At 41.3% G+C, this 22,127-nt stretch overlaps 2 protein-coding genes across 2 annotated transcripts in view; one reads left to right on the forward strand and one right to left on the reverse strand.

Moving 5' to 3' along the window:
- Window positions 1-795: 795 nt before the first annotated feature.
- KIAA1143 (KIAA1143 ortholog) lies at window positions 796-18,420 on the reverse strand. The gene is made up of 3 exons (XM_006274837.4): window positions 18,251-18,420; window positions 15,111-15,261; window positions 796-2,592 (listed from the first exon to the last, which is right to left on the reverse strand). The coding sequence occupies exons 1-3, from the start codon at window positions 18,356-18,358 to the stop codon at window positions 2,378-2,380; spliced, it is 474 nt and encodes a 157-aa protein (XP_006274899.1). The 5' UTR covers window positions 18,359-18,420; the 3' UTR covers window positions 796-2,377.
- A 102-nt stretch (window positions 18,421-18,522) lies between these two features.
- The window catches only part of KIF15 (kinesin family member 15), a 54,515-nt gene continuing 50,910 nt past the window's right edge, over window positions 18,523-22,127 (forward strand). Inside the window, exon 1 of the mRNA XM_006274838.4 lies at window positions 18,523-18,614. Within this exon, the coding sequence (XP_006274900.2) occupies window positions 18,596-18,614 (19 nt within the window). The 5' untranslated portion in view covers window positions 18,523-18,595. The remainder of the gene's footprint in view (window positions 18,615-22,127) is intronic.

The following is a 22,127-nucleotide window of genomic DNA, read 5'->3' on the forward strand; positions in this document are numbered from 1 at the left end:
CCTCTGATCCCTGGCAAATATTAATAGTCTGATAACTATGTCTCTGGAAATGCCTCCCAGCTGATATGAAGAGCTTTCAAGGTTGGGAGAGGAAGATATGTACAATGTATTTTTGTGCTGACAAACAGCTCCAGAAAAAGTTTAGGTAAGCATTTTTTAAAGTTACCTTTTTCTTTCAACTGGTTCTCAGTGAGAATGATTTACTCTCTCAGTTCAAGAAAATGTCCAAATGTTCCTGCAACATACTGTAACCATCATTCTAAACAAGATTTCTCATGGGCATATTTCATTTTCCATAAACACACTGGATGCAAGTGAGTTTATTAAACTACGATCATTTGAAACAGATTAAGAACTAGCAATTTTTGTTTCTGATATTCCTGTGTATGTACTGCATGTGTTTGGGTCAGTAAACATGCCCATAATAAAACTGTGTATGTTACCATACTGAACCCAACTGATTCCAGTACCAACCTTCTAAAGCAATTTGAAATACAAAACATGGAAATGAACTAATATGATTATAGATTTGGTTTTAATTTCTGACAATACATCTATTCTTTTACAGAGAAGCAGACTACCTTGCATTTAATGTGCACTGAGTTCATGTAATTAACAGCAGGGCAGTTATTGTGATGTATATTCAAACTATAGTTTAAACTGCAATAATTTTCACTCGCCTGCAAGCCCCAAAAGTGTAAAAGGCTTTGTATTTGGATGGATCAGAAACCCTGCTCCATCTATTGAAATCTTTTGTAAACAGGCTTTAATGACTAATAATTCATACACAAAAGATCAGTTTCTTTATCACATTTACTGTTTTAATACCAATATTAACAAAAATAAAACTTAGAACAGCTGTCTCACACAGCAATTTCAGTTCAGCTCCTTGATGAAGCTTTACAGTGACATTCGTTCTGCATGTTCTGTCACATAATGAAATAGGTTCATGGCCTCTGATCCCGTAATCCCACAACAGTCTCCTATCAGTTTACTTATGATTATGGAACACACAGTACTTCCAAGCAGTTTCAAAGGGTAATGTACCAGCTGTTTACTCTACCCCAGAAACCACATCAGCTTTCAGTATTATTTTCAAATTTCAGCATGTCCTTTTTCTATAACCCAGAGAAGGGTGCTCAATTTCATCTACTTGACAGCAGAACGTACAAACTTGATATCACCACAGCCAACAAGTCTGACTGACTTTGGGTGTGGACACACAAACATTTGGAACCCTTTCAAACCTTTGGAAATCTTTCAAAAAGGCATAATTGGTATGTGCTTATTAGATAAAAACTAGTCAAAATGTAACAGAACAGCTCTAACTTTAACACTACTTCCAGCCTCATAGTAGGAGCAGTTTTTCTACATTTGAATAGTTCTCCGCTCCTGCACACACATTAAACATCAAAGCTGCTGCCTTCTTTTGAAAGAGTTCCAAATATACATGCATCTGCACCCTTTGTATCTCACATTATTAAAATAAAAGAGCTTTTCCCAAAACATATCCTGCTTACAGCTTTCCCATGCTAAACAAGACAAAAATAAAGATTTTTTTTAAATAGCTGAAATGTTAAATGCAGTCTTTTAAAACAAGCTGTTTTATATCCCACATAATTATGAGTACAAGTATAACTTTTTACAACTAAGTATATTTTCCATCCAGTATTTTTTCCAAACACTAAGTCCAGCCCCACTGTATCCAAGGTGGACTAACTGGCTTTCTATGCAGTCTGCCCTATGAAGAAACCAATACAATTGCTAACAGACCCAGTCTTGTAACCCTTACACATACAAACAGGTCCAATCAAGTAAATTTTACCATGCTTGATACTAAGGCGGATGATGTGTTAGAACTCATGACTTTACTGGGTATTGAGTCCTGAGTAGGAGCTACATGATGTGTGCCTCGTGTAGATCACTGAGGCAAAAAAACCCAACAATCCAAGTTTTATTTAAGTAAGGGTCAAAGATTTTAGTTCTTAAAGCAAACTACTGAAGTCCTTATAGTTTTGGCTGTTAGGGAGATGAACTCTAACTGGACAAACTCCCCCTGCAGTAGTATTAACTCAGGTCTTGGTGTGTATTAAAAAGAAAAGGAAAAAAAGGGGAGGAAGGCAGGACTTTAAAATATTTGGCTCGCAAACGCAAACATATTGATGAGTTTTCCATCTTTTGCTACTAAAGTGGGATCTTAAAAACAGCCATTTGCATGGATTTTACTTTACATATACATTTAAGTTTTATTTTAAAATGCAGTCCAAAAATCCCGCTCATACAATAGCATCCAAACCACCAGTTTTATATTGCATTTCTCTGATGGTAATTATTTTACACCAACTGAAAGGGAACCAGACTCAAACATGCACAACTACTAATCATCATCTTCTTCATCATCAAATGAGAGAAGGCTACTATTTTTGATCTGCTTAGCTGCATTCGGAGAGATTTTTGGTTCACTCCTATTTTTCCTTGACTCTTTTATCTTCTTACTTGAACTTGCAGTCAGGCCCAAAAACTTTTCTTCTGATGAACGCTTTGATGGCTTCCTGAACACAATTTTTCCATCAGAAGGTTCTGGTTCTTCATCTATAAATAAAGATTGCAAAATCAGAAGTGCCCTTCACACATACATGGTGATTTACTAATGTCTCTTTTTCCCCAAACTAAAACTGACACAAGACCCTAGAAATTGAAAAAACAACAAACAAAAAATAAAAATAAAGTTCACCAAAATGAAGTCAAGGCTTTGCTGTAAAAACATCATGAGCTAATCCTCTTGGGCTAGGGACAGAAATTACACATAAAATGGTATAAATTATTGGAAACTGGTTCAAATCTGTAAGACAACAGAAGTTCAGCGCACATAAACCTCTTTCAAAATGGCCAAAACCAGTTTAAGATAAACCTGGATGGATGTAGTATCAGACTTAACTGACTTAGGTTAAATCAGTTTATTGAACTTGTTCCAGATCCCCTCCAGATTCAAGTTAACTCACAGTCACCCAGCATGCCAGGATGCTTTACATGTCCCTTGCGAACCACCCTCACATGGTGGGCGGGCTAGTGTTGGCCCAAGCTGTCTGCTCCAGCCCAGCAGGGAGGCATGCTCTAGTGCCCCCCACCTTCTGGCCTGGGCCACTGCAAGCATATGGCCTCATTTCCAGAATCAAAAGTGAATGTCTGTTCACTTGCTTATTGGTTCAATCTATACAGCTTAGATTAACCTGCAAAGATTGAACCGATTCAGCCTCAGACTTTTTTACTCTCTGTACTTAACCTTGAGGAAAAACAGGACTGCTCTGTGGTGTGCACCCACCTAATAGCCTGAGAAATCCCTTCTTTCATAGTTGCTGTACTTATCCTACTCACGCCAACCAGAGCTTTTGGAACACAGGACTGCAAGAGGCTTCATAGGCTATAACCTGCAAATGTAGGGGACTGGATTCAATCATGTACCAAGGGAATCTTCAAAGCTGCTATTTCAAACTGTCACACACCTACAAAGTGCAATACTAAAAAAAACCCCAAGAAAGTCTTCTAACATACTGTAGTTGAAAGAAGGAGAGATGGTGACAGTCAATGCCCTACCACCTGGGCAGGAACAAGGGAGATGGCAGAGCTAGCCACCACCGCTTCCACATGATCTAGCTCCACATGTGTGGAAGGAAAGGACAACCTCCAGTTCACCTTTTGCAAAAACATAATACTGCCTTCAATATTTCACAATATGCATCTCTAAAGGGCTAAATTCTTATCTTTGAGGAAACCTTTCATTTACTTCTATTAACTTTGTCCCATTGCTAATTTCAGATGATTAAGGGGAAAAAAAACCCCCAAATCTTTACCATTTTCCTCTATGTACAACAATGTTCTACTTTCTTTTCATTGTTTACACAAGGTGCCGGGTGTAGGTGCATTTATATTGTCACCATGCTGAACACATGAATTCTGCTCATCCAGATGTGTAAAAGAAGATGTCTGCACTTAAAATGAGAGGGAGATATTCTGACATTGCCAAGGAAACACAGAAGAGCTACTACATGAACATATCTCTGAAACATTCTGATAAAAGTAAAGTCAATGAATTAGAAGCAAAGGCTCATGCTGCAGTGGCTTGCAATTCACATGATTTGTAGATGAAAGGCATTTAAGAACCAGTGCTTCTCCTGCACAATGCATTTTTTTAACAAAGTAAAATAATTTGTTCTAAAATCAATTTTGCAATCGAAACTTCCTGGTGACAATGGTAGTGCTTGACAAGGCTGTGGTTTATTGATTCCCATTTAACAATGACCTCCATGCCACTATAATATCAGCACTCAGGGATTTTTTTCCCTGTTCCCTTTCTTACTTAAATACATATGATCTGTAGCAGAAGTTGTTTTTTTTATCAGCGTTATTGCAGAAAACATCATAAAGACCTAGCTGAAAGTTGACCAATAATCAGAACATGTTCTGACTATAAAAATCATTACATTAATTATATTAGTATTTTAGGTGCCAAATCAGGTATGCATCCATACAGATCAGATCAAGACCTCAGTTTTTAAGTAATTAAAAAAAAAAAAAATCAAGGGAAGCTTACTTAAACTCTCACCTTCACAAATCTTTCCTAGGAACAAGCCTGAGCTTTAAGAATTAAGACCTCCAATCAATTCTGCAAATGACTACTATAAGAGTAGGTACTATAGCCATGCACTTCTGCAGGAGATAAGTCAACTCAGCAGCTTTTTTTTCTTGGAAGAATAGTGCTTTTGCATTCTTAAAGCATTACAGATAAAGGAAAATATTCAGATAACTTACCGGAATAATATATACATTTCTATAAAACTTGTCAAATGTAAGTACGTTCATCAGCAGACCAATCATGATTTTTTAAAATATAGGCAGTCCTTGACTTACAACGTTTCGAGTTACAACGTTTCGCACTTATGTTTATAAATTGACAACCCTGTTTCAACTTTTCAATGCCAGTTTTGACTTTACAATGCTTGATCCAATGAAACGCCACGCCAGTGAACAAGTTCACTGCATCGCTCATCTCCTTGGAGAACATCTGTCCAAACTTCCTTGGACACTTTCTTTAAGAAAGCAAACAAGACTCCAGAAAAACCTGCAGCTAAGACTCCTGAGAAGACTCCAGTGAAGAACCCTTCAAAAAGTCCAACCAAGAGCCTTTCAAAAAGTCCAGCAAAGTCAACTCAAAGAAGTCCTTCCAAATCAATGTGATTGCTATTTACAATATAAATACATTCATGTAGCTATATTACTCATCTATAGTTGAACGAGTACAACGTTCTGGGGTATTTTGGGTGAAAACGGTATTGGGCCTTGGTTTAGGAATCAATCCCCCATTTATAACATTATTTCTTATGAGAAAATTGGTTCTGAGTTACAATGTTTTGACTTAAGACGTGGTTTTCAGGAATCAATTGTGTCGTAAGTCTGAGGACTGCCTGTAAATGTTTATGTTGTATGTATCAGTGTTTACTAATTTGCCCTATATTTAATAGGCAATTTAAGACTAATTTCAGTATAGTTCTGGACGGTGGGTAAAATTTTGTAAGGTTTCCAACAAAACATATCATGCCATTAAACTAACAAAATACAAACTATATCAACCTCCTTGGAAGTTATGTAATGGTTGCATACCACCATCTACCTGTTTTGGAACATGATCTCCAAAGCTTGATAATGAAATATTACTGTTACGTCTGCAAACAGAGCTATAGTCTTTTAGGAAATACAGGTTTCTTGTATTTAAAAAAATATCTATTTCCACAGCAGGACATTACAACTAATCTATTGTCTCAGTCTTGCAAACACCGATCTGCCCAAAATACTTTTTTATGCATGTATGTAAAGTGCTTGAAGGATCCTGGCTTCTATTTATACCAGTATCCATATATGTGCCAGCACAGCTATGAGAATACAGCTCAGAGTGTTGCTGCTGCTGCAGCATTATAACAAGGTATTGCCATCAATGTACTTTTGTGATCCTTACCTTTATGACAAGCACTTAGTACCTGGGACAGAACAGCTTAAGTATGAAGGTGTTACATCATGCTGAAATGCCTTGGGGTGAAATTCACTATTTAAACATTACATGGAGAGAAAGCAGGTGTCCATCTGACGAAAATGTTAACTGCCCCATTAAATCACGTGACTATACCAACCTTTTATGCATAAAGCATTTAATAAGTACAAAATTGCTCCATTATTTTCACGTTAAGGAAAATCAAATTGGTTACACCCGTGTGCATTTTGATTCTCAATGTGAATCAGAGTAGGAGAATTACCAACTTATTTCATGAGCGTTTGAACCAAACATATAATTGATACGGAGTAGTGAACGAGCAAGAAATGTATTCCTTAGATAGGCAAAGATATGGTAGACTACTACTGCTTCAGTGCAACTGCAATCGTGACTGTTTTTCCGCCAACAGTTTGATAAAATAAAATAACGCATCTTAAATGGGAAACCACAATTTGTTTTCCCAACATAACATCCAAGATCTGCTGCAATTCCTCCAGTAATGTCACTACTGTGGATGTTAGTAAGAACATTCCAGGAGTCTATATACAAACTAGATAAGATAATGTCAGTTTGACTACAGTACATCCTCTGTTATCTCAATGGCAAACTGGTAGCTTTAACTTAAAATAAGCAGTGATTACAAGCAGCCTGGTAACTAGCAACCTAGCACTCTAGTAATGTTACACCATACGCAATAGATTTCCTTGCTGACATCACAAGGGGATCTATTTACATAAATCAATCAGACAACTTGTTAAGAAAAATGACTTTGAGTTTTTGCAGTTTCACTCATCTGCACAGCTTTAGGCAAATGTTTTCAAAGCAATCTGAATACCAGAGAACATACTGTAGTTTCCAATGGAGAAATTCTATATAACAGGGAAATATAGCAATATGATAAAATAAGGAATCAAAAATTACAAGTGCAATTTCCAGTTCTGATTATAATTTCTGGTAAGTCAATACACCTTTGTACTTCCTTCCAAGAGAGGTTCCAAGAAGGGTGCACCAGTGTGGGCACTCCCTACTTCCACTGCTGCTGCCATCTCTGGAGATGCAGCGAAAGTCCCTGAGCAGTTCCTGCCCCACTTCACTCACAGGCTGAAGCCATGCAGGTGTTGTGGGGGTAGTGGCAACAAAAGGCACGTTTCCTCCTTCTGTATTTGCTGTTTCCCATTGTGATCCCTGCTGGCCAGGAACAGATGCTGGAAGGAGGAATGGTGCGTTCCTGTTACCACTGCTGTCCCCAGCAGATGCAGACACAAGGGGAAGGGTGAGGGACCCAAGACAGGAGGGACACGAGCACCCTCTCCTGCCCCACTCCAGCTGGGGCTCCAGGGAGCAGCTGCATGGAGTGATGGGTTTGGTTGGGGACAGCAGCAATGACGTGCAGGTTCCCCCTTCCAGTGCCTGCTCCTATCCAGCAGAGGACACTGTGGGGGGTACTGGCCAAGGAGCAGAGACTGGAAACAGGAACTTGTGTGCCACCACTCCTGTCCCTGGCTAAGCCTGGCACCCTGTGCAGCTGTTCCCTGGAGCCCACAGCTGGAGTGGGGCAGGAAGGGGAACTCTGGGTCTCCCCCCACGTCTCGGTCAGCTGGAGGCAGCAGCAGTGATGGCAGCACAGCACCCCTGCCCTACAAATACCTGATTCCACCCCAGCTCCTTGGTGTCTTCAGCCAGCTTGTGCGCTTCAAACACTCCTAACTGACATTCACCCCATGGTCTGAAGGGCAATATGCCATATTCCCTTTTAGGAAATTCTAGATCCATGGACACAGACCACCTCTGTACTGACAATTCAAATGTGTCAGCAGTACTGGATGAAGAATGAACCAGGTAAGAATACATGGCTGTTATGGTCTTATTTAAGTGATTTGGAAAAAGTGAGAACAGGAAAAGGAATTTCTTCAATTAAAAAAAAACAAAAAACAAAAAAACCCCACCTAAAATGCTAGGATTACTAGCCAAAACAAGGACTGAATTTCATCAAAGTTTTTGTTGTTGGGTTTTGTTTTTATTTTTGCCTGGATCCCAATTCCATATGTTAAAAGGCCTGCATTCAAAAGTTGAGCTGAAAACTCCACATTTAAGAAGTGACAATTCAGAAGTTAACACTTCATGAAAATTTTACTTGGCTTTCTTGTAACAAACGTATACCTTACAAGATGAGTGGGGGAATGAAGCATTTTTTATATTTAGCTCATTGACTTTTTTTTTTTGTTTAGGAGCAGGGCATACAGTCAGACAATTTTTGTTTGCATAGGTCATTTGTATGGCAAGACAAACAAAACTCACAAAAATTGGCAGGGGCTCATGGCAACCGTAGTAAGCACAAACCCTTAAAAATGTGCAACTTGTTTTATTAAAAGGATGGAGATGTTTTGTAGCAGACTGATGAATTTCTCAGTTGTTTCCTTGACTCCAAGGGGCTTGGAATCAGTCATACTACAACAGTTAATATATTCCTGTTGTGGAGATTTCTCACTCTGACCAAGAACAGACCTCCTGCTTTATTTTCCTTCCTCTGCACTTGCCTCATTGAACTATAATAGGATATCTTGACAAGAAAATTTTCATTTGCATGGTATCCAGTCTTACTTATTTAAGGAGTCAATTCAAGCCATAATATTTTGAAGGGGAGGACAGCAGTTAGATGTGCTGAATTTTTACTTTAAACTGGTGTTTAACTCAAAGTTATAAAATGGCCTTGATATAGCCACTTGCTGTATACAAACTTGACAGCAGCATGGACATTAATGTGCTAAAAAGTTTGTTAGGGAAAGGAAGAAGCTCTGATGCTCTAACGAGACAGATGAGGCTGCATTCACCCCTCCTGCCAAGCAAAGTGAACAAGTCTGGAATAATATTAAAGGACTTTGAATAAGTAAGCACACTTACTGCCATGTTTTGGTCATCTGTATATATCATAATGCCCCACAGGCCAGATACACTAGAAAAGCGGCACAAAAATCAATTCTAGAGATTATAATGAATGCTGGCAGAAAGTATATTATACCAATTAAAATTGCACATAATCAGAAACTATTTCTCATAAGACCAATTTTACTACTTCTGAACTAGCAGTACTTCTTTACAGAAAGATGTGTGAGAGAAAATTTAAGCAAAAAAGACTTATTAGTAAATATGGGAACTTTTTAAAAAGCTTCTATCAAGTTTTCCATTGATATAAAACTTTCCTATTGACTTTTTGCATTTAAAAGCTTAAATTCTAGCTAAAGAGCTCTCCAAGACTGTATTTACAGAAGGCCAATTTTATAGCTAACATATAGTTACTAAATTCCACTGTCCCTCAGGAAGTGGTTAAGTGAAAACAGGACATTAATCAGCTATATTTGCCAAATCAATGCAATGGTACAGAACAGTGGTTCTCAACCTTCTTAGACTTAAGGGTTCCCTTGGAAAATGTCAGCTTAGTTATCCATCATTTTTGGATACAGAAAAATAACAGACCAATAATTCTGTTACCAAGAACTCTTAACTAAAAATGAGGTTGGTAGGGCAGAGATGAACAAAGGATCAAGATGAGCAGGAAACTGAAATCCAATACATACATCTACATTTCCATGAAAACTTTCCCATATGGGCCTTTGCACAGCAGCAGAGCACACTAGCCCCACCTTTGTTAGCTCCCACTGTGACCACACATGAATTTTGCCACTTGATTCACAACCCAGCCCCAATACCTTGCTCCAGGTGAGCACAACCTTCAGACCAACCACAACTCCTCCAGTTGATAATAAGCAAATTTTACTGATACACAGTGATAGGAAATAAGACCAATGCAGGCAAAGCAAGCAAGATTATTACAACATACATTACGCAAATTCCCCAGTGCCCAGGATATACACAAGGCATGTAGTCTGTCCAGCTGGTACGTAAACACTGCCTTGAGGTTCTCTGCTTCAATGTCTGAGGTCAGCAACCTTGGAGGTCAGGGGGTTGATGCCACCTGCCCACTCGCTGTTTTGAAAAGACCTCCTTTTGTATTCTTTCTTCTCTGACAACTCTCCATCTTTGGGCATCACTAACTGGCCTTCCTGTGGTCATTATACTGCGCACATTCTGTTTTGTCAGCCAAAATCCTATTTTCATAGATTCATAGATTCTAGGGTCGGAAGGGACCTCAATAGATCATCAAGTCCGACCCCCTGCATAGGCAGGAAAGAGTGCTGGGTCTAGATGACCCCAGCTAGATGCCTATCGAACCTCCTCTTGAAGACCCCCAGGGTAGGGGAGAGTACCACCTCCCTTGGGAGCCCATTCCAGACCTTGGCCACTCTAACTGTGAAGAAGTTCTTTCTAATGTCTAGTCTAAATCTGCTCTCAGCTGGCTTGTGGCCATTATTTCTTGTAACCCCCAGGGGCGCCTTGGTGAATAAAACCTCACCAATTCCCTTCTGTGCCCCCGTGATGAACTTATAGGCAGCCACGGGGTTTCATTTTCATAAATCTATTACATATATACATCCTAATTTGCACTTTACCGGTGGTCCTCCTAATTTGGTCTGTTCCCCCAAAACCAGAAAGCCAAGGGCTTTTGCAAGTGGGCACTGGAGCCCGGTCTATCTCTATTATGAAAATAAAATTAGGATGTTTTCAATTTCTCAGGATATGTATATCCATTGGATGCAGACAACCTGTCTTCCCTGAAGGCTGTGAAACTGTGTGACAAAATGCTTTTAGAAATCAATTAACTCTTGCTGTTGCCCTGGACCATTGTTCTAATACAATATCTACTTTACCGATAAGTCAATTCCTAAAAATAAACATCTACATATCATATTCTAGCCATCAACAAACACAGCCAAGGCAGAAGATGCACCTGTTAATATCTCAACTGGCAGGCAAGCAGAAAGGGCCCACAGCATGGGGCAGAGAGAGACAGAAAAGAGAATATCGGTCCTCAAAGTTTAGTCACTTTGTGCCCCTGCTACCATCTACCTGCATATCACCGAAAACAGTTTGCCCCAGCAACAGTCATTTGTGAGATTTAATGCTGGAGATCAAAAAATGCAGAGGTGGTGCACCAGAGGTACTGAAGTTGATGGCTGAGCAGCATGGAAAAAACTGTACAGCAAAATTTGCATACCATATATCCTTCAATTTTAATGATCCTCTGTGAAAGAGATTATTTAAACCAGTGATTCTCAACCAGGGTGCCATGGGCAGTTGATAAACTTGTCATCCCATTAAGGCTGATGCACAATATCAGCATGGTGTAGATACACATGATGTACAAGATAAACCCAGAGATTTCTAATAGGAATCCATAGTGTTAAAAACATTTTGACCTGTTGTGGTCTTTCTGAGCTCTTTGCAATGAAAAAAATTCTCTGGTATTTTTTCACAGTCAAAAAAACCAGTGAAAGTTAAGAGCTAGCCTAAAAAGGTTGAAAAACCACTGCCTTATTCTGACCCCAATGCACTTTCATTCTATACAAACTGTTATTCTCCTTACTGAGGGAGATAGACTATTCTTGGACTTTTCCAACTAGACTTTAATAGACCACATCATTTTCCAGACACAATAATGCAGGACACTTCTTTTCCCAATATGATCATTTATGATTTTTGTGGCTACCAGAGCAGTTGGTTCCACAGAAGATGTACAGTGTGAAAGGTGCTAACCACTTTTCCAGGCTAATTAAAATATTAACATTTTCCTGAGAAAGAATCTACTTTTCTAAGAAAATCTACACAGACTTTACAGAACTGAAAGAAAATAAATGTTATTAAGCATGTGAAATGTGTATTTAAATAAGTCTAAAGCTGTGAACGCTCTGAAAATTGAAGAGTATGCAGTTCAGGAGATGGAACCTCTAAGTATATTAAACAGATATGAATACTGATCTTTGTCACCTGGCTTTTGGAAATAAATAATGCTTACTTGCATTTTAAGCAGCTAACCAACTGTGAAATACTGACCAATCCAATCTTAATGGGCACTTTTACAAGTCCTCCAACGTGTTCCGATTAGAATGCATCAGAGCAGACTTGATTAAAATGCCTGAAGCATCTTGTGTATTCAGCATCCCCGCATTGCAAAAAGTAGCAGAGGCGCTTTATCTAAAGCTCAAACGAGCTTGCCTCTGCCACTATTTTGAAACGCAGGATGCTGAATACATGAGACGCTGAGGGTGTGTTAATTACAGCAGCTCCTAAGAGCTGCTATAATTAAAACACGCCCTCTCCACACCCCCGGAGCACATGTATAGGTGCCCAATGTACAAAAAAAAGCTTCCAGAATTGCTGGACAGGAATAAAAATTCAGAATTCTACTAATGTTTTAAAAATTCATTGTTCTCTTTTCTCTCAGATTTTTATTTCTGTAATTTTCTAATATATTGCTGAAATGTACTAGGAACACCTTCCATCATTAGCACAAATTTGTACTAGAAGTCTGGATAACCAAGATGGCAGAAAAAAGAATTTCATTCCAGCAGTTCTATGTCAACCTCTTTTTTGGTTTTGAGCTCCACTTATACACCTGGCATTTGGAAAATTCAGCATGGCTAAACACCAAAAATATTCCAGTTTTTCTGGATCTTTTTTATTTTTTTTTATTTTGTCCTTAAGCAGTTTTCATTCTTTGATGTTAATTAAATCAAGACATTTCCACTGAAACAGTAATATTGTCGGTCTGTATTCTGTTAAATTACTCTGAAATCTTCTTTATTTCAGTGCTTCTCTATGTAGCCCTCTGTTGACAATGTCTGACTGAAAAACCTGCCTCAAACTCTCCAATGTATATACACAGATAGACACAACTCTTAACAGTTTTAATTAATACAACCTGGGGTTTGTGCCTCTTTAAAAAAAAAAAAAAAAGCCACACACCACAGCTGTAAACTGCTGGTCCTGCCTTCCCAGATTTTAAATGGGATTAACACACAAGCTGTACAGGTATTTACATAGTAGCATTCTAAACTGCATTGTTACCCCTCCACAGATGTTGGAGAGAGGAGAGCAGGATTGTTTAGTGCACTGAATCTTGTATAGTCACAACTACTTAAAACAGGACAACAAACTTAAATATTTGAAATGAAACACCTGCTTATACACCATGAGGTAACTTATGCTTGTGGAGGACTTTGTGAATTGCATGATGCATTTCAGAAATTTGTTCCCTGTTGACAATATCTGAATAATAGGCTGAATAGTCACATCTCAGACTTCCAAGGTAACTGCATGCATGAAATTTCCTCATTTCATTTGCTGCACCAAATCTTTATTGTCTATTTACAAAGACTTCCCCCTTGCCATTTTCTTCTTTGCGTTCTTGGATGACCTCTTCAACAAGTTGAGAAAATTTCCTGTGGTTTTCTTTCTTTACACACTTAGAACTGGGAGTACTATTAAACACAAGAAAAAATGCTGTATCTAGGTTCGTGGTCATCATTATCAGACAAAACTCTTGGGGTAGACACAATATCTTTTATTAAACCAACTAAGTAGTAGTAGCAAAAAAATGCTTTCTTTGCAAGTTTTCAGGCCCAAACACCCTTCCCTCAGGCAAAGGAGAAGTCAAAGATTGCAAAAGTTCTCCCAGGTGAAAGGAAACTTCATCTTACACAGTTAAAAGATGGCAGAGTTCTCCTGGGTAGAACAGTCTATTTTTAAAAAGGTTGCTCTTCAAGTATGCAAAGTAGGCACAGACAATAGGCTGAAGCAGCCTCATTACTCGATGGTGTCCGATTGCAGGCAGGGTGTTGAATTTGGTTTCTTTCTTGTTAGCTGTGAAGTTATCATGGTTTTAGACTGACACAGCTGAAACCAGTATCCCTGGTCATTATTGTATCATTTCTCACCTTCAGCCAACCAGCTTGTACTAATGTGATTACTGGTTCATTTCTTTTACCCCATTTCATCAGTGGTAGTATCTTGTTATGTACATACAAGTTAAAATTTGTCTGAAGAAGTGTGCTCAGGCTGAATTAAATTTCTTTAAATTGTGCATTTTTCTGCTATGTTGAAGGCAGTGCTGTCGATATCAAAGAAGGTTTCAGCTTTCTTTTTAGAAAAGCTAAAGGTAGACATAAATTAAATGGGATATTTGATCTTAAAGTCTGGGGAAAAAGTGAATTTCTGCACTTTGAAAAGATTTACGTTCCTTTCAAACTCACTACAAAAACTTCATGGAGTTTTTATTATAAAGAGAACTTTAGTGTGATTGCTTCCAACCATTTGAATGCTTATTTGCTACCAGTTCAAATTTACCCATGTTGGAACAAATATATCCAGATATTGAATACCCCATATGAAATATGACTCAAGAACTTCACATTTAAAGTAGTTAGAATGAGAAGTCCCCATCAATTGTACTCAGTGTTGTGAGGACTGAAAAGAAGCAAACTAAATTCCTTTAGCTCTTCCCCTACTCCCCTATCTTCACCCCAGCTATGCCCTTTACTGCTATCACTGACTGCTCTCATTCCCCATCTTCTTTAGGCAGTTTGCTGTAAGTTTATTGCCCCTGTTAGGCCTAACAAAAACTTGGCATGTTCATCAACTATCCTTTAACACTGCAGAGTAGAGAAGCAGTCAACCAGGGATTTAAAATGAGAACCTAATGGTCCGAGTCTCATATTTGAAATGTTTTTCCTATGCTCATGTAAATACATCAGAACACAGAAGATGAAAACTGAAAGTCATATTGAAGAGATTATTCACGGAGAACAACAAAATGAATTTCACACAAACACAGTAATTTTAGCTTATTGATTCCTCACAGCTGGAAACAAAAATGAGAAACAGCATGATTATATTAGTTGGGTCTCTAGAGACTATGGAACTGTTCTATGTGCCACAGAGCTCAGCTTGGGAACTGCTGGGATAAGTTATTTACATGAAGAATTCTAAACGGTAAGTGACAGGTCACAGGAAATTGTAGAAAATTAAACATGTATCAGTCAAATCTTTTTCTCCATACATGTAGTGTCTCCCTGTCCGTGTGTGTACACACTCATGCTCACACACAAACATATATATCACACACACAAAGCAAAAGGGCAAGCAGCTTCAGAGTCAGTGTTTAAGTACATACCTAACTTAGAAGCATCTTTGATCTGCTCTTTAATTTTCAGTGCCTCTTCTTCAGTCAGGTCGCCTTTTTTCAGCACTACCACTTGTGGGCGCTCATCCTCTTTGTCACTACCACTCTCATCATCTTCCTCAGGGACCGGAAGCTGCTCTCTCTACATGAGAGAAACAAAAGCAACTCTGATGACCATGCCAAACCAAAGTTCCTAAGCAAACAGTACTGGGAAGATCAGTCTCTGGTTCAACTTTTGTAGCAAGCTCAAGATGGAAAGACATAGGGACAGTGTCAAGCCTTCCCAACATGCAATACTCAAATGGCACAAAGCTACAGTCAAATCTTATGCTAGAAGAGCTGATGCCCATCTTTTTAGTGGCTAGAAAGCAGCAGATGCTTGTATACATGAACACAGCTGGAACTGCTGCTGTTTAAGACAAGGTATATATTCCACTTATTTGACATTTATACGTAGACTGATGTCCAATCAGAAATCTGTGGTTCAGACACACTAGAGAAGCTTCAGAAAACATTAGGAAAAGGATTGAAGTTCACCATCACAAGGACACTACAAAGGTAACTTAAACCAAGAACCAAGGTTTCTCCAGTTATCCCAGAGCAGCCTTGTACCCTTTAATACGGTGCTTAAGCAGCTAGACCAGCCCTTAGGGGCCACTGCAGCCAAATGTAAGCTGATGCAGCACTTGCTCAAGCAGTTCTCAACCTTCTTAGGCTCAAGGCACCCATTGGAAAATGCTAGGGCTTTGTTTTCACTTGGGTTTTCTTTGACTCCTGAAACATAATAGAGCTATTCTTCTTTGGCAAAGAGTTTAGGAAGATTCTCCTCCCTCCCTCTTTCCCAAGATTGGGATGATTTAAACACAAAAGGATTCCTGGGGGAAATCTAGAGGTTTCTCTTGCAAATCGTACTTGCACCCCTAACAGTGCTAGCCTTGCGTGATGCCCCATGACACTCTTGAAAGGACAAGGCAACCTCCTTGGTGTCACAACCAAATTAAGTAGTGCCCATGTCACAAACAAGTAATAACCATTTAAAACAGTTTTTTCTGCACTAGGTTAACTAAGGGTTAACAATAATGATAGTAACCACTTTTTTCTGCGCATGTCAAAAAGAAATTTATTGCTGCGCCACTAACAGAGATAAAAACTTTTGCCTTCTTTGCTTTATATAAATCATTATAATTGGTCAAAGAAAACAAGGAGTAACCCTGTAAAAATAACACCCTAGCAAAGACCGCTAGATAATTGGCGATTCTAATTAGATTTATGACATGGCGAAAAACAATTGGCTATCATACAAACAAAACCCACTTACATTTTTCGCAAAGTCGAAGACAACTCTGCACACACCTTGGAGTAAATCTGACAATTTGATCAGTTGTCAGCGTCTTCCTGCCACGACCTCCCTGGCGTACCCTTGCCCCGCATGCCCGATAAGCCGACCGCCGGCCCGTATATATATATCTGCAGAACGACGATCTCTAAGCTCTAACTAAGTATCTCTGACCTCCGTCTTACACCACCTTGACGTGAGTAAACAATCTTGCTTTCCAACAGATAAGCGTCCGCCTAATTAATTCCACTCCAAGCATCACAGATACCCGCCTGACGGCCTTCTAAGGCCCCGGACCCTTATCTGCCCAGGTGAGAGTCAGGGAGAGCTGCTGACCGGCTGCCCTGGGTCCCGACACTTGGAAGCGCTGCTTTAACTTATGTGAGAGGCTGAAGTTTTGTCCTTTGCCAGCCCCTATGCAAGGGGCGTGACACTAATGGCTCAGTCCCACATTAAACCATTGAAACTGGACAGCAACCACGTAGAAAGCTGTTACACCATTTCAAGCACTAGTCTGGGGGCCGGCTTCATACACATTAGGGCTGGAAGGGACCCCGGAAGATCATCAAGTCAAGCCCCCTGTCCCAGGGGCAGGAAGTCAGCTGGGGTCATATCACACCCAGGAAGATAACTGTCCAAACGGTTCTTAAGAGTCCATAGTAAGCAGACTCCCACCACCTCTGGAGGGAGTCTATTCCAGGCCTTGGGGGCTCGGTTGGCTCTTTTTAAAGCTCTATGGACCTTTATAGGGCACAACAAGGACTTAGCAAAGACAGCCACTCTACATTTATCGTACAATGACCCATGAACTGCATAATATATGTAGTGGGGGGGGGGGCCTCAGAGCATTCTGCTAGCCTCTTCTCCTTGCTGCCTGCCAACCCGCTGCAGGGAGCCTGGATGCCAGTGTTGCCAGGTCTTAAATATGAAATTATCATATTTTCTGAAAAACTATCATACACTGAAAAAAAAAAGTAGACAAATAAGTCTTATTTACTTGATCTTGATCACTGCCAGCCACCAGTGAGTGAGTGAGAATTGGGTTAAACTTAAAGCATTTCTTTATTTTGAGGTGAGTACTCACAAAAAAACCCGCCAACAGCAAACCCAGATGTCAGTTAAGACTCTCTCAGAGCGACCTTGGTTTTGCATAGGCCGCAACAATGAGCTGCCTCAAAAATTATGGTGCATTTTGCAGGGGTTTGGGTTGTGGCTGTGTTGGTCTAAGGACGTAGGCAGACAAGGTTCCTTGGGTGAATTTGATATCTTTTATAAGACCAACGCAAATGGTTGGAGAATAGTTATTAAGCAAGTTTTCGGGTTCAAAAACCCTTCCTCAGGCTAAGGAAGCTTCAGCAGTTGGTGTGTGGAAGAGCACACACCAACTGCTGAAACCTCCTTAGCCTGACGAAGGGTTTTTGAACCCAAAAGCTTGCTTAATAACTATTCTCCAACCATTTGCGTTGGTCTTATAAAAGATATCAAATTCACCCAAGGAACCTTGTCTGGTGCATTTTGAACACTTTTACTATTATCGATAGTACATCATACCAGGGTTGAAATTAAAGTGCAAATACAATACTTATCATACAGCGGGCAACACTGCAGGCTGCACGGAGGTAGCTGGGCCCTGCCCACCGCCCCTGGGGGGACCTGACACACCTCACACTAAGGGCGCGAAGCGAACGTGGCCATGGAGAGCAGTGCCCCCGCGCTCAGGGGCGGGGCTTTAACGTCACTGCCTTGATGGGGGAGGGTACGGTGACATCACGCAGGCCTCGCGGCGGGCCGTTACCTTGGTGTCAACCGTGGGCCCCTCGCGGTACCCGACCTCCTTCTTGAAGCGGCTGAGGAAGGCGGGCTCGGCCGGCGGCACATAGGACACCTGGTCCCGCTTGCTCATGGCCGCCGCCGCCTCTCGAGGGAACGGCCCGCGCGCCGCAGCACCGACGACGCACTTCCGCCAGGAGAGGGGCGGGGCGGACAGAGGCCAGGGTGGACAGCCCCGCATCACGTGACGAAGGCCGCTTCCCCGCGGCGGCTTCCTGGCTGAACACTACTTCCGCTTTTCCTGGCGCTAAGCGCCAAATTTGAACCTGCCGCCATCTTGAGCGGCGGTGTTGCGCCGGGCGCGGGCACCATGGCGCCCGGGACCAAAGGTGACGGCGGAGCGGAGCGGGTCGGGTCGGGGTGGGGGCTGCCCGCGCCTTGGCAGCGACCCCGCGGGGGGAGGCTTGGCGGGTCCCGTCACTTCCTGGGGGGCGGCTCCAGCAAAGGGAGGAGGTGAGAGCGGGCCGGCGGGCACTGTCCTCGGCGGGAAGCAGCTGCGTCGCGGTTTGCCCAGGCTCAGTCCCCCCGCGTCAGCCGTGCAGGAAAGGAAGGACCGGGCCAGTTCAGCGACTCGCCGCCCCGTTAGCGACCAACCCCCTCATCCACTTCGACTGGGTTTCTAGTTCCTTGTGCGTCGGGGGCCGGCGAGCGGGATGTACCGTCCATCCCATCTGATCCATATGGGTTACACCTGTATACGTGCCTATGCATGTGCGTCTGCATGTAGATATAAATGTGTGTGTGTGTGTGTGTGTGTGTGTAGGTATAAGCCAGAGAGAGAGAGAACTAATTTTCTAGTTCACACACATGCTCCCTAATTATTTTCTTAGCACTATCAATTGCACATATGTGTGCATATACATTTCCAAACTGTCAATTGTGTGTATACACACACGCTTATAATTAATAATTAGTAATTAATTTTCTATCAATTGGGTGTGCATATGTATATACACACACTAATTTTCTATCACTTACATGCATTCATTATATACACATATTCCTGGTTTCCCTGACAGTCTTTTCTCTGATGCCTGATGAAGGGTGTTTGTGCCCAAAAGCAATTAAAGACTTTTAATTGCAATTAAAAGATTTTTTTTAATTAAAGACTTTTTTTTTCTAAAAATCTTGCTTGGCTAATAAAAGATATCCCCTCTGTCCATGAACCTTGATTGATTTCCCTGACTGCATTTTTCATTCTTGTGTTTTCACCATTTCACTATTGCATTTTTCAGTGTAATTTGCAGTTTTGATGCAGCACGTTTGAAAGTTGCATTGGCTTTTTTTGTAAGTTTATAGCATAGTATGCTGCTTCAGTGTCCTCAAGTAAATCAAGAGATATCAGGTGCAGTGTGTCTGGGACTCTTTCATTGGGAAGCAGGTTGATGTAGTAGAGATGATAATTTTCAATCTTAAGCCTCTCCCTCACACTGTTAGCAAGTCCTGCTGTTGAAGCCAAAGTACAGACTCAAGCTCGCTGTGTGCTAGGGGAGGCCTTACAGATATTTGTTATGGAGCATTTAACCATGGTTGAATAGATGGTAGCTTGCTTTGGCATCCTTTCATCTACTGGAGACAGTGAATATTGTAGCCCATGATGTAGATGGTTTGCAGTGTCTCATGTGACTGAATAGTTTAATCAGCATGATCTGTGGCAGTGATTACAAATGCATATGTTATGGTTGGGCTGTTCAGGAGCTGCATGCTTCCTATGGGCTTTTTTCTCTTCAAGCTGTTGGAGTCAATTTCTGTTGTGAACTTAATGGAGATGATGATGCCACTTGTTATGATCCCCTGCCAAGGTTTCCTATTGGTCAGGATCAATTACAAATGCCTTCGTATTAGGGGTGCACCAATAGAGATTTTTTGGGTCGGTACCGATGGCTGATTTTTAAGGAGCTATATTGGCCAAACCAATCTGATTCCAATATAGAGCCGGGCAGCTTGGAGACCAGCATCGGGCTGATTAAGTCTGGTGTGGGGGAAGGGGCATGGTGGGGTGCAGATCAAGGCCCGCACAGCGAGGGAGGGAGTGGGGCATGGGCAGGCATTGCTCATCTGGGGCGGAGCATGGGATGGAGCTGTAAGCGGCTTTTCCGGGGGGGAGGACAGCTCCTGCTGCTGCACATACCCTAGGAGGGCATGGGGGACATGTGCCCCCAGATCTGTGCATGGGGCGAGGGTGGGCTGCAGCCAGGACCTGTGCTGGGTACTTCCCGGCAAAGGGGCTGGGCTGGGCACGGGGGGAGGAGGGGGGTTGTTGTGGCTAGAGCCCCAGTGCCACCTCACGCACAGATCTGGGGGCACCCATGCCCTCCCAGGGTGCATGTAGTGGCAGGCCCCCCCGCTGGATGAGAGGCTCGCGGATCCATCCTGTGTCCCTCCCTGGCTGAGCAGCGCCTGCTGCTGCCCCACTACCTCACTGCAGGGGGCCTCAGTCTGACTCCCCACCCCTGCCTCCACACCGTACCAGCTCTATGCCGGCCTCTGAGCCACCGGGCTGTGCTCCTGGCCACATACATGCTGCAGCTGTACACCTGCACAGAGCATTTATTGGCCACATAGGGCAAAAAAGCCGATTTCTGATGCTGTCAATTTTCCCTATCTTGGTGTTGATTCAATATTGGACTGATGTATCAGTGCACCTCTACTTCATATCTCACTTGTATGTGTCTTTGTAGCAAAACTTGGGATGTCCTGTTGTTCTTGTTCCTCTCGATAGTTCCCCGTATAGCACGTCCGTGGCTATGCATCCATCTTCTGATCTGCTTAGATGGCTTAGGCAGCTCAGTTATCAGTGTCTGAGTAGGGCTCTCATGCTTAGTAAACTTGCCCTTTGAAGAACCTCTGCAGTGGTAAGTTTTTATCTTGCCATTTGATGTTGAGTATGTGGCATAAACAGCACAGGTGGAAGCAGTTTAACTTTTTCTCTTGATGTGCATAAGCTATCCATGTTTCCCCACCATACATGAGAGTGCTGAGTTTGCAAGCTTTGTACACTAGCATTTTGGTCTTGATGGTAAGCTTTGAGTTGTTCTGTGCTCTTCTAGTCTGATGAAGGTGGTGGCAGTCTTTCTGATATGAACACTAAGTTCTGATATGAACACTAAGTTCTTCATCCAGTGCAAGGTTAGTAGTCACTAAAACCTAGGTAGCTGAACTTTTGGGCTACTGCTAGCTGGTTCTCTTTAAGGAGGATTGATGGATCTTGTGGAACTCCCTGTCCTAGTACAATTGTTTTCATTATGCTGATGGTGAGAGTAAAGATGGTAGAAGTTTGGATATTTCATAGAGTTCATCTTAGTTTTTTTTACAGTGCTCAAGTAAAAGTATTTCGGCTGCTTCGCTGTTATGCAATGAAATTTCTTTTGGCTAATATGTGTCAAAACTTAATGTTCTGTGATATCTACCTGTTATGGTTTAAAGCTTTTTAAAACTCCATTATGTGGGAATCTGTAACCATAGCTAAAAATCTGTGGCCTGATGCAAACATGCACATAACTTAATGCACTTGAGCAGCCCCACTGAATTCAATAGGGTTGCACCATTCATAGAGTTAAACATATGCAAGTGTTTGCCTTGAAAGTTTAGTGCTTCCACTAGATATGCCAGAAGCACTAAACCAGATATCTAGCAAAGGAATATGGTAGATGAAATTTTTTTGCTACTTCCTATTATTGCCAGTTACAATGTAAAACATGTTTAAATGGTTTTGTAAGTATGCAAATGTCTTTCTTTTTTCTCTCTCCCAATATAATTTGGAATATTTTCTCCTAATCCTTTACTGATAGCTACAAATGGTTTTCCTGTGAAGTTTTATGAGCGTTGTTCCCCTTTTGTTT

The sequence above is a fragment of the Alligator mississippiensis genome, chromosome 5 (assembly GCF_030867095.1).
Source record: "Alligator mississippiensis isolate rAllMis1 chromosome 5, rAllMis1, whole genome shotgun sequence".
In the NCBI taxonomy this organism is placed as follows: domain Eukaryota; kingdom Metazoa; phylum Chordata; order Crocodylia; family Alligatoridae; genus Alligator; species Alligator mississippiensis.

Bases quoted from the DNA above. Each gene is read 5' to 3' on its own strand.
- KIAA1143 (XM_006274837.4), bottom strand. From the start codon at position 18,358: ATGAGCAAGCGGGACCAGGTGTCCTATGTGCCGCCGGCCGAGCCCGCC. The intron at 15,262-18,250 runs GTAACGGCCCGC...TCTCTCATGTAG, and splicing joins GGCCCACGGTTGACACCAAG to AGAGAGCAGCTTCCGGTCCC. The intron at 2,593-15,110 runs GTATGTACTTAA...CTTTATTTATAG, and splicing joins CAAAGATGCTTCTAAGTTAG to ATGAAGAACCAGAACCTTCT.